The sequence below is a fragment of the Balearica regulorum genome, chromosome 2 (genome assembly GCF_011004875.1).
Source record: "Balearica regulorum gibbericeps isolate bBalReg1 chromosome 2, bBalReg1.pri, whole genome shotgun sequence".
In the NCBI taxonomy this organism is placed as follows: Eukaryota; Metazoa; Chordata; class Aves; order Gruiformes; family Gruidae; genus Balearica; species Balearica regulorum.
This window is the reverse complement of record NC_046185.1, coordinates 22,095,187-22,108,675: the sequence shown is the minus strand read 5'-3', so window position 1 is coordinate 22,108,675 and position 13,489 is coordinate 22,095,187. Positions and strand designations below refer to the sequence as shown.

Sequence of the window (13,489 nt, the reverse complement as noted above, 5' to 3'; positions counted from 1 at the left end):
AAGAACATTTGCTGTGAATCAATATGACTTTTAGGTAGACCATAAGGCACTGAACATACTTTAATAGAATGAAGACTACTGAAATGGATCAGATTCTGTTAAGATCAATGGATTTACAGAATGCCTTTAACGGAAACAATATGCTATTTTGCTCATTTGTAATTTAAGAGCCTAAAAGATAATAAAGTCTTACGTACCTGCTTATCTTGGAATGATCTGATTGAAATCCTGACTTCATCAAGTGACAGAACTTGTTGACTTCAGTGAGGTCAGAATTACAGATCTATTGCCAAGAGTTAAGAAGACAGATAAACATGTATTTGCAGTATTAAGCCGTTTATGATATTTTACTCATTTAATGTATGCCATATTATTGGTCTTTTAAAATGTTAAAGGAAAAAAGATGCCAAGTAAATACAGTGTGCCATGTACAAGTAGAATTATATTTAAGATCTGAGGAAAAAAACACACAAAAATCACCAAGAACTAAGTACTTTTCAAATATTGCATTTAGTCCTGCAATGTACAAGGGCATATTTAGGTACATGCTTAATTTTGAGCCTACAACAAGCCTTCACTTTATTATTCTGTGGTCTAAGTGCTCAGCTGAACTGCATTTGAACATTCAAGCCCTCCTAGGAAATGCTTCTCTCTCATTGCCTCTCTCTCAAGGTTCTCTATGCATTATCTTGTATACCACTTACTCTTCAGTCATGAAATACATGTTCATTAAAACCCTTGAATGTTTCTGTCATTGCTCATACATTATGATACAACATTCAAGTTGAGTAAGTGAAATATTATATGTTGAAATGAGAAAAAAATGTGTAATAAAGTTATAACATAAAGCCAAAACACTGATACTTTCAAATATTTCTAAGATTTTTATTAAAATTTAGAATATTGTCTTGGAGAGATTTTCAGCTCTATATTCGGTTATAAAATTGAGCTTGGGGTGGGGGGGAGAAGAGGATTTCAGCTCTCTTCTTTGAGAATTTTGAGCTCCCAGCTTTTGAATGCTAATCAGTTTTATCATGATCTTCAGCGAGTCATCTCATGAAGATAGATGTATTCCTGCAGTGTGATTCTTTAGTGTGTGTCAGTTGAGGGTCTGTGTTAAAGATGCTAAAGTTGGAAGTATTTGGCAAAATACAAGATATTATAAAAGGCTATATAAATGAAAATATATGTTACAAGTACCAGAAATGATAATGTAAAACTAACTACTTAACATATTATGTTATAGCAAAAATCTGCCTAAGTCTCTCAGCCTTTTAAATTAGTAGTGAAGAATACCTCCAAAAATTTCATACTGTAGGCACAGAATAAAAATATGAATAAATGTTAATATGATAAAGTTAGTGCAAGCCAAATAAATTGGTAAGCCATAAGGCAACATGTACATTGCTTGCATTCATTGGTTCACCTCTGTGTAAGGAAATGGTAGGCTGGAAGGTTAATTTTCTGAGAAATTACTTTGACTAAAATAACTAGAAACTGAGTCTTAAACTACTTAAAGTTAACTAGTTAAGTGAAATTAGTATTATAGTTAGCTCGTTTGCTGTGTTCGTTTTCATTTGAATGCAACTGCAAATAATGTTAACTGGAAGTTCAGAAGCGTCTACCTCAAAGGCATTCATCACTTCTAATTTTTGTTTAATGTTGAGATTTTCTGTGAAGAATAAATTGCTTACATATTTTTTCTATTTTGCCTTCAAATGTACAAGTTGCTTTTCTATTCCTCTAAAATAGACCAAATTAATCGGGTCTGATTTTATAGATAAAGAGGACATGAAATATTTCAGCACATCATTTCAGTCTTAATTGTTCCAGGAATGACACTACGTACTGGTTTTATTGATATTTGATTGTAGTAACTAACATAAGCCTCTGACTGCATCCGTAGAATCATAAACTAATTTGAATTGGAAGGAACCTTGAAAAAACTATCATCTGGTCTAACTCCCTACTTAAAGCAGGGCTTTCCTATTCCTCAGTAATTAAACAACCTTACAATCTACTGATGATGAAACATATTTTGGAGAGGAAATCTCAATAGATATAGCTGTATGTGTTTTCTTTAAGCATTTTTATGATTCTGCCAAGCTATCATGTGTTAGCATGATTAGATGTGTCTACAACAGAATCACCGAAGTGACTGCAATGCCATGTACAGATACCTAAGCAAGCTGTAAGCAACTGAGTTTCTGTAGCTGTAGCAGTCTCCACATGGCAGTGTGGAGCCCAGTGTGCCTGGGATGGCAGCTGAGTTCGCTGCTTTGCCTGCTTAGCTGAGTTAGGTAGCAGAAAAGTAGTTCAGATACTGGCGTGTTACAGTTTAGTCATGCCTGTGATGGTCATGTAGATGTACCCATAGTTATCACATACACCACAGTGTAATGTGCGTGTGAATAGATCATATGGGTGTGTGCATGTATGTGTATAGATATATATACCACATATATATGAAGCATGATAGAATATTACTGCAGAAAAAATATCTTGCTTTGCTTCCTATTTTTGTTTATTTTGCAAGAGTACCTAAAGGCATTACGTTCCTGGCTTTTAAAAACTGTAGCAACACATCATTTTATATTAAGTTTCTTTATAGGTATAGATGAGTGATTTGGTGAGATACCCAGTCACCAGTTTATCTAGATATTTGGCAGTATACTGCTCCTTCCCGTTTTCTCATTTTCTATTACAATATTTACGACTCAAATTTAAGTTTGCTTGGTACTAGAAATCTCAGTTGTTTGTAGACATGCTTATCTATGTTATTCTAACAGAGGATCTTGTGTCTGTGACTAAACAGCAAAGTTCCTATAGCTAGTAGAAGAATAACATGTCCAAGGATTGAAATCCAGCAGCCATCCACAGACACTGACAGGTATTACCAATGTATATTAGCTGGAGTTTGAATTTATGATCATTAGAAAATGTATTGCTGTATTTTTCTTGTTCTGTGCTCAGTGTTTCTAGATGAAAAAAGATGTACTAGGAGCTGAATTGTAGTGTACTGTAATCCTACAGCAATTCTATTTTTATTTCTTCAGTTTTTTGTTACAAGAACAACCTAGTACTAAAATTGTGATTGGCATGATCTCATAGCTTGCTTTGTCAGTCTTGCACACAGTAAAAGAATTTAACATGGGCTTTCAAATAAACTGCTTTCAGTTATTTTGGGGGAAAAAGCCCCAACTCTTATTTGTGTTGTAAGCTGTTATGATTGCTTACTGTTGAAAAATGTTCCTTTTTTATAAAGCTTTCTCTACACATAAGTTTAGATCAATGAATGTATTCATTTGTGGAAAATTCTCCTTTTTATTTGTTAAGAAAAGTAACAAATCTGAAAAATTAAAAATTAGAAATGGTTATTTTCTGCATTGGGAAGAGTTAGCTTTTGAAATTTCCAGAATATGAACATAGAACAATGCAGATCAATCAGTAGTTAATACAACATGTCGTAGCACCTTTGGTTAAATATTGTAGTCACTAGAATTTACAGTGATACCTAAATAGTATGGGATTCTAATTCTAAATTTTGATGGGTTTGGAATATAAAATTAATTTGTGAATACTCACAGAGCTTTCCGCATGGTGGCTTACAAAGAGCTCAAACAGTTGCAGAGGGATAGGTGTGCTTGGTTGAGAAGCAAACACTTACTGCTCTATTCTTTCCTCAGTTGTAGGGGAGAGTTACCCTCGCAAGTCTCCTAGACTTTGACAGGAGAATAGGTCACCTACCACACATGTTTTCCTTAGCAAAGGTAGAAGGATGCTATGAAAGGCAATACTAAATGGAGGAGGTCACTATTTGACATTTCATTAACTGTATTTTTTATAATGAAAAGTCTGTTAGCAAAGATAAACAGCTCTAGCATACATTAAAATATTATGTGGATGTTGAATACTTTAACTTAGACTATTATAAAAAATCAGTAATTCATACAATATGTATTATAATGAGAATAGAGGAAACTTTCATCTAGATAACTTGGGAGCATTAGCCCTCAAGAATGTTATCTGAAAAGTTATGAAAAGTTTTTAATTCACTGAGGTGTTTTAAAAACTCCCCCTCCATGCTTATGGCTGAATTGTGATATTAATGTATAGTTGTATACCGTGGTAGATGAAAAGCTTTACTGTTCGAGCAGGTTATCGGGGGCATATTTTTTCTATAACAGGGACGGTTCATATCTGAAGACCTGGATCATATAGCATGTGTTTACTGTTAAAAGGACAAGAAAATAAGTGAGGACAAAGAACATGCCTCTTTCACTCCAGATAGTAACTGTTGAATTGTTCTTTATTTGTGTATGATCTACAACCACACAGTGAAGCTTTCAGGTGGAAGACTGTCAGAAAGCTTACACAGCCCTCCATTTGCTGCTGTGGGTACTGAGAAGTTCGCAGCATGTAGCCTGTAACTTGAGGGAAACAACTCAGTTTCACCTCAGGATTCAACTTAGTCTTCAAATCCTTCGGTCTACAAAACAACAGTGGTGCCATAGCTGCTCCTAAAAGCAAATGGTTCACTGCAAAAATCCACGTTCTCCTCCACTTCTGGGAACCTCTGTGTCTTTTTCCACCTGAAGTAAATGCCAGCTGTGGATTGTGGCAAACTGAATATTGATATTAACTGCTGAATATGAAATTTCGGAGGCCTTTATCTGTTAGCTATAGTGCCTCCATGATGCTTTGCAGAATACAAAACCTGCCCATTAACCCATTAGCATTGATCCTGATGTTAAAATGCCTCCCTGCCTTCTAATACAGGCAATGGGTCAGTTCCCTAACATCCTAAAAAAACCTTTTTGTACAACAGCTAAAGAGAATGAGGCCTTAGGAGTAGCAAGTGAACGAGGCTTAACCTCTCATGAAGTGTTTATGTGAATCATGTGGTTGCTATTCACTGGTTCTTCTGTGTGTCCTACTTGCGGTTGGAAGGAGACAGAAATAGAAAATGGACTGATACGTCTTGCCGTATTGCCCAGTCCCTGCTGCTGTGTGCTCCAGCAGTCCCCCACTCACTGGCAGGACAAGGGTTGTTCTAGCTCTCTATCTGTGACAGACCCAAAGAAGAAAGTCTCTGTGGGCTCACTGATTTTCTTAAACATGTGGGTACACAAGGTAGGAGTGGGTTGTCTGGACGTTGGTTATATTCTCTTTTGTAATGTTGCTGAATTTAGGAATATTTTTTTCTTAGAATTTATTCCCATAGTCTAAGAATTTATTCCCATGGTCATTTTTTTAATCACCATGCAGATGGCTGACACGTTTCTCACCTTCCATAGCACTGAAACCTCTTTTAACGTTATCTAAACTAAGCAATATTCATACCAAAGCTAAGGTTGTGTTTCTTTGTCTATCCGCAATGTAAAAGAAGCGAGACAGTGGATGTTTTTGCTGATGAACCTTCCCATTCAGAAACAGAACTGATAGAAGAAGAAGTGAGGTAATTTTGTTGTGGTTTTGTGCCAGGCTCATTGTACTTTTCCTCTAATCTTTAGTGCCTCAGCTTATAATTACCATTATGTGTCTCACTGTGGTGTGTTTGCTTGTTAGGAGCTTGTAGTTGTAGGCTTGTGGTGAATGGTATTATTCTGAACCTGTCTGTGGCAATTCCTTCGTATGCTCTGAGAGTCCAATAATTACCTCATGGAAGGCCTGAAGAGACATTAGTTTTAATGAATCTTTTATCAACGCATTCAGCAAACTTAGCCACCCTAGAGACAACTTTACCCTGTCTCAATATGGTTTTTAGAAATAAAATGCTGCTAATAACATAAGACTCTTCATAATGAGGCTGTGGTATGTCTCTCTCTTTTTTGATACTAATTAAAATTCGACTTCTTGTTACACTTAATCACCATCCAGTCACTCTTTGTATTAACTGATTTCATTGTAAAATGCATGACTTCGCTCAAGGAAAAGTCCTGAAGGGTACATGTTCCCCATTTGTATTCTATAGCTGTTCAGTTACTCAAAGAGAACTGGGAGGAGTGTGAATTTAGTAAGTAGTTTCATCAGGGTATGGATTTTATTTTAAAAATTACCTTGACTTTATGTATTTTAGGATATTGCTAGCAAATATTACTCCTTGCACACAGACCAATTCCATTGTGAAAAAAGGTGGGGCTTGATTATTTTCTGAAAGTAATGGCATGATTAATTGCCTGCGATAGTAGAAGACCAGACTGCTTGATCAATAAATTCTCTTTTACTCGGTCAACTTTCTCCCTGTTGCATCTCTAATAGCAACTTTTTCCATTGCTGCTTTGGCACAGTTCTTTAGGCTGTGGGTTAGAAGATTATTTTTTTTTTATTACAAACCAAACTTTGTCTAATTGGTGGAACCTCTGCAAGTACTAACAATGTAGATTTTCATCTCACTGCAGTCCAGACGCCTCGTATGAATCCATCACTATAGCCTAGCCTATATTTTGACAGACATCCTGAGTCTAATAATAGTTAACAGTGCACATGGTAATTATAACATCTGGCATGTGGACTTTCCTACAAACAAGAGTACTACCTCTAAAGATAATACCGTCTGTAAAAAACCTAGTGGTGTGAGTAAAAATGCTCAATTCAACTGCACAATTAAATGAATCCTTAGCTTTAGTGAGACTTAATATTATGTCAGCTATTCTTTTCCTCAGAGGTTGATGTATTAATTAACAAAATAATAATATTTTTACCCAGAAATTGCCAGGAAACAGACTATTGCATGGATAGTCATTACTGAGACATTGGAAACATTTCAGCCCATTTGTCAAGAGTATGGAGCAAGCCAAATCATACATGTATAAAAAAACTGTATGTTATCAAGAAGCGAACTCAGAAAATTTACCCCCCAAAATGTACATAGCAAAATGATTTGCTCCAAACCAGTATCATGCAGCATATTTTGTAATTAATAGAAAAAGTCAAAGGTCAACTGAGCTGCTTTTTGACTAACATTACAGGAATTGTGAAGCAGCAGATAGACAGCCATATCAAAGATCCAGATCAACAGAGCAACGTCCTATGCTAGAGCGGACCAACTCCCGCTCCCGATCCACAGAGCGTCCTGACTCAAACCTCATCAGGTCGATGCCTTCATTAATGACTGGAAGATCTGCCCCTCCTTCACCTGCCTTATCGAGGTGAAACAGACAAATCAACCAGACTAATCCCCTTCTGCCCCACCAGCTCACCATTTTATTTTCCCAGTAGCTAATTGGTATCGCCTCATCCTTAGCTGATCACTAGTAGCAATAGATACTAACCCTTTGAGTGCCAACACACTATTTATATTCTACTCTGGATATAATGGTGTGGCTGCCATTGCAAATTGTTTGCTAACGGTATTTAATGACTTTTTTTTTTTGTGATTTCTCATTTATCAGGAATCCTGGATGGTTTCCCACATAAAGCACCTCATAACTATCATATTCTTCTCTTAAAGAATGAAAAATTGTTTGTGTTCATCAGACATCGCTTATGGAACAACCATCATAGCAACATCAAATGAAACTTTTTTTTAATAAAAAAGTTTCTTTAAATGGAATGTACTAACTTTGTCTATTAATTACCATTTTAACCACCATTTTCTCTGACTACATTTTACTGTGCCATAGTCTGTATTATTCCTGTTTGAGTCCTATACTTTACTGATTGACATTTTGAAGATTTCTATACATTACTCTTAGCTTAAACATAATACAATAAAAAGATGAGTACATTTTGGTCTAGTTGATGTTCAGTAAAGCCTCTCCTTATTTTAGAATTGCAGAATACATTCTTTTGTTTTCTGAAAGTGAGAGTTAGTAACATCAAATCCCCAGTGAGAGTTAGAGTCAAATACCAGTGTCTTTTCTCAGTTTATTACTTTGTTTAGGCAAATCCCTGGAATCTCTTTGCCACTCAATGGTAATTTAACCAAATACAAGCTGACTAAAGATCATTTAATTTGACCTGTGGATAATTTTATGTGTATGTGGGTATTATATCCATATGCACATGAATATACACACATTTTCTGGCTTGACTGTGCAAACAAGCACATTATGAATGTTCAGCCTTAGTTTGGCTTTCTTTTCTTCTTTTTCACATAGATTTCTCTTTTTAATCAGGTCTTTTTCTGAAAAGAGATAATAGTTTCACTATGGGACTGCAAGGGTCCCAAGTGATCTAAAGCCTACTTCTTAGTCATGTTATCAGTTCTTGATGGTATTTAAGGAAGAATTTGTCATTTAATGGCTGTGGTTTGTTTTGATATGTGTCTCATAGGTCACATCCTCGAACTGGGTCTGTTCAGACAAGTCCATCAAGTACTCCAGTAGTAGGGCGAAGGGGCAGACAGTTACCGCAGCTCCCACCAAAGGGGACGTTGGAGAGAAGTAAGTGTATGGTTTTCTCCTTAATGATGTTTCAAAATTGCTCATGAAGGTCAATTATTTTTATTATTTTTTCTTTTGGCGCTATAGTTGAAATCTCTTGAGGTTTTGCGTAAGAATTAGGATTTGATAGCAGTATTGTATTTTGTACTGTATTTTCTTCTATTATGTTTTAATATCTGAATATCTGAAGTGAATCATCAGCAGTACAATAATCATCAACAGTGTAATACACATGAACCAAGATGGACTAACTACTAGCATGATCCTGTTCCTTTTGAACTCAATAGGTGTTTTGTCATTGACTTCAACAGGCACAGGAAATGATCTTTTGTATGCTGTTTAGTGATAAAACTCTGGCTCTTTTGCGAGTTAGGAGCATAGCCGATCCCTTATGGCTTCACATGGAGCGTATTACAGATTGCTAATATAAAACCTCTGCATCTTGAACCAGGAAGAGCAAGAAGAGAGGTAATAATCTTTAAAATAGGAAAGGTCAGCAAGATATTTCATGATCCATGTTTTTACCGGTACTGTAATTGTGCTTATCTCTAATGTCTTATAAAAGCACTGGTCAATGGAAACATTTTCCAAAATGTTTAGAAACAGAGTAGTATAAACACATATTTGATAACAAATACATTTTCACTCTTCCCCTTCTGATAACTAGATGTGCTGTGCAAAATCAGTCTAAATGGCCATATACACTCCTTTTTTTAATCCTTCTTGACATGTATATTGTATCTTTTATAAGACTTCCATTGTTTTTAACCCCTGTGCTTTGGTTCCCTTTTTTTGTTTGTTTGTTTGTTTGTTTTGTTTTTGTTACTTTCCCTAGATAATGGAGACAAGGAGATAGAATCTTATGAAGGTCTGTACATAAAGGAGGGTTTGTTTTTCACCTGAAAGCCTTTTTGAGAGGCTATATAGGGAAAAAGAAACCCAACTGCAATTGATGTTACTTGATTGCACAGGCATAGTCAGAATTATTGTCATAATTATTTAGTCTTTTTCATCTTCAGACCTGTGGCTCAGAAATTGTACAGGGTTCTACATGCAAAACCAAAGACTATATAAATAATACTATCTAAATACGATCATCATTAAAAAAGTACTTAGACATACCCATTTTTAAATACCAAGGGCTTACACTGCAGCAAATGAGTATTTCAGTTAACCTGCGTATGTATGTACCTTTTCAGGTTTAGCACTTCAGGCACATATTTAAATTTAAGCATCTGAAGCTATTTGACATGTTTAATGTTAACCATGCATTTAATCAGAGCAATGTTTTTATTGCAAAGATGTTATAATGTTACATGGTTGGTGAATTACTAGGTAATTTTCAAATAATATAGGAACAAAAATTAATTGAATCAAGATGGTCTTTCAAAAAAGTTATAATACTCTTGCTTAACATTAAATCCCCTTATATTTTATACCATTAAAACCATTTCATTTTCTTAATAGCAAGCCACAAGATATCAATTGCAGTCCTTGGTTCTACCACTGAGGGTCTATATGTAGTATTACTGTATCTGTCTCATCGGACTTTTTAATTTGGTATTTACAATGTTTACAGTGTTTATTTCCATTCTGGAAGCAAAACTTCATGAAAAGAAAACTCTGTTTTCTCAGATTATCACCCTAGTATATTCATTTCTTTGTCGTCTTATGTGTTGTGAAATGCTTATATGAAATACAGTCTAGATATGTGTCCTGGTTTCAGGACCCTCTCAGCTGATACCAGGACATTATGCCAGGAAATAATTACATCTAATCACACGATGTTTGCTGTCATTGCTGTATATTCTTTTATGTTTTACCACTCTTCCCTGCTCTTTGCTTAGTATATCTATTTAGACTGTGAGCTCTTTAGGGCAACAATTGTGAAGTACTGCATATTTTCATTGTGTTTGATTAGAGAGGGTAGCAGTCTTATTTACATCATAGGTTCTATAGAGAGAAATGTAATAAATACAATGAAATTATTTTTTATAGGAGTGCTAGAATTGTTTGCTCTGGTAAGTACTGATGGGACTTGAGGAACTCTGTTTTACTTGAAAACTGAGTAATATTTTCCTGTGCCTCTGTCTAAAGTAGTCTTCTGGAAAATCTGGGTTATGGAAAATTGTCAAATCCACAGATATTGGAATTTTAACATACAATCAAAGCATCATCAGTGACTCAAGATGCAGTACCCAGACACATTTTGTGTTGAATTTTACATGTATAAAGGTGGTAAACACTGTAGTTAAAAACATAATCCATAGATACAGCTTTCACACAGTATTCTATATAATTTTGTTATGAATTAAGAGCTCAAATTCTAATAACAATATAGTCCTACTCTGAGGCTTTTCCTATCCTTTTTTAGGATTTTCTAATCCTTTTCTTTAAGGGGAATAATCATTTTCTTTAAAAGAAATAACAGTCTACAAGAACAGCAGATTACCTAACTTCTGTTAGTGACAGAACATAATTATGATTAATAGCAGTTTTTACTGTGGAGAATTGACTTTTACAAAAAGTTATTTTAAGCAAATGAAGTACCAGTGATAAAAGCTGAAATTCAGTAGAATCAAAAAGGCTGACTATGGTAGAAGGGGTTTATGTTATTATTTAACCAAGAAAGCAGCAAGTAAGCCTGAAAACTTTATAGACATTTGAGTAGATTTTCAAGTGTTATTATATGCCCTGGTAATAATCAAAAGAGTTGTCTGTTGTTGGGAAGGCTATGTGACCATACTGGAAAATGTCATTGTCACAGGGTAGTTCTTTTGTTCTTATAGCAGCAAATACTTGACTGAAATGAGGGAAGGGATTTTATATCACACGGAAACATGCTGTGAAGATTAACCTTTCTGTATTGTTGACCAGATTAAGTTAAAATCATCCTGAAGAAAACAGTTAGTAAAAGATCCATTACAGACAAAAAAGGAATGGGAGTCATCTCAGTTTTGTTAAAAACAGAAAAATGTCTTATGTTTGTAATTTCTACAGCAGTTTCATTTAGTCTGTATACATTTGAATAATCTGTATTTGTTACAGGGTTGAAACTGTGTACCGTTTCTTAAAATGTAGGAGAAATGCAGGGAATCAAGTAGATACAAGGGAGTAATTTGCAGTTGGGGAGATTTTTTTGTTATAGTGCAACACTCAGTATAATGTAGAATATGGTGTGCTTATGGCGATGTGACTAGAACTGGAAGGGAAGGAATCTACAGGAGAAAAACAACCTCTGGGTAACTGCTTTGCAGATTAGGATCAGAATTAAAAGACATTGATTTGGGGTAGATTTAGTTCAGTGAACTGTGTTATGTGATGCAGGTTTTTGCTCCAGGACATGTAGATTTCCCCAGAATAATTTCTTTCAAAATTCTGAAATAGCCAGAAAAGTTTGTTTTTAAGAAATCTAGCTGTGAGTAGCTATGAAGGACCATTCCTAACAGTAGTGTATTGGCCTATGTATCTTCTTCTCAGTGTCCCACGCGCTCAGTAGGAGAACATACAAATATCTTTAGCTATGTTGCATTTATAATCTTTTATGGTCGTGACATTTTGGCTGATTCCTTAGCTTCCCACAGCTGTGTTGCTGCCAGTAGCAGATTTACCTGTTCAAAAGAAAGACTGGGTATCTCTGAAATGCATGTCATTGTCTTATCTAGCCAGAATATATTATAAGCATCTAGGCAGTTTGGGTTTTGCTTTACACTGTTAGTTTAGTATATTTTCGTGTTACATGGCTGGAAAATAGATCTGAAAAGAAGTCTGGGACCACTTAAGGTTTTACCAGATTTTCACTACTGAAATGCGAGAAGACTTTTTTTTTTTTTTTTTTAGCTGAACTTTTGTTTGTATATTTTTAAATTATACTAGGGTAGCGATATCTTATTTCTAATGAACATGTTTGTTTTGCTACTAACAAACATGAACTATTGTAAAACAGTAGTATTAAATTCAACTTGTTTTTAGCAGTGCTTTTAAATGTTCTCTATTATTAGCACTACAGAGAATAAGTGAATACTGGAATATTTATAGTTCTTAAAGGTTAACAAGAGGTTTTTCATTTATAGGTGGATATAATATATTTCTTTGTTCTTACTCGCCTTGGTAGAAGGATGAACTCAATGACTGCTTGCTGCTAATTAAAATGGAACACCATAAAGTGCTCTTGAAAGTATTCAGTATTAGCCCTTTCAATTTGTTGTTAATCACTAATCAGAGAGAGAGTATTTTTTCCTATTATTTTTCCTTTTCCTCTTAAAAATAAACATAGCCCTTTCTTTCTTCATCCCTACAGAAACACCCCCAACCATCCCCCCAACCAAAAAATCTAGAAAATTTTGTCAGACCAAACAAATGTAATAAAACCTTTAAGTATAAAGATGAAGTGCTCAGAAACTTAACAAATAGTAGAGCTCAGGGAGGATTTGCCCTTCTATTTATGCTTTACGGTACAGACTTCAATTACATGATCTCATAATAATCTTGTGTCTTGGGAAAGTTATTTCAGAGGCTGTTAAAGCTGACATTAATGCTGATTAACTGTACCCTCTTAACTTCAGGTATGGGTGATCTTATTCCAGAATAAAATTATCTACAAATGGAATTAACAGGGGTAGTTGATTACGTTTAATCAGGGATAGCTATCAGCCATAACTCTAGTTTTTTATATCTCTCAGATACAATTTCAAATCATTATAAAGAAAATAATTATACTGTCAATGCAACTCATGCAGTATAGAGTGCAAGTTACTGAGACCCTCTGATGGTTAGGAAAACAGATACTGTTGACAGACAGAAAGACATACTGTTTATTTTAAGGGGTTTTGACTCATTCAGAACATAATTTATCTATTAAATGAGACATAATTTTGCAAAATGAGAAGGAATTTTATCGTGTATTTTCCAGTGTCCTATCATAGTTTGATGGGTGACAGAGAAAGACTATTATAATGCAATTGCAGAGAACCTGTATTCACCTTGATCATAATTCTGTCATACTCTATCAGCTGTGATTTCACAGGTTTTAAAAAATATATGGCATACAGGGAGTTTGTTTTGTAAAAGGTGATTGATCACATGTATATAATATAGGACAG

At 34.9% G+C, this 13,489-nt stretch overlaps 1 protein-coding gene across 36 annotated transcripts in view; it reads left to right on the top strand.

The window, feature by feature from the left end:
* The window catches only part of RIMS2 (regulating synaptic membrane exocytosis 2), a 503,290-nt gene that overhangs the window by 350,617 nt on the left and 139,184 nt on the right, over positions 1-13,489 (top strand). For 25 of the 36 annotated variants that reach the window (XM_075743530.1, XM_075743550.1, XM_075743539.1 and 22 more), the window contains 2 exons: positions 6,972-7,151; positions 8,278-8,387. In XM_075743530.1, coding sequence (XP_075599645.1) covers positions 6,972-7,151; positions 8,278-8,387 — 290 coding nt within the window. Of the gene's footprint in view, positions 1-5,386; positions 5,459-6,971; positions 7,152-8,277; positions 8,388-9,222; positions 9,256-13,489 lie in introns of all 36 variants that reach the window. The other 11 variants (XM_075743531.1, XM_075743529.1, XM_075743528.1 and 8 more) reach the window with 4 other exon arrangements.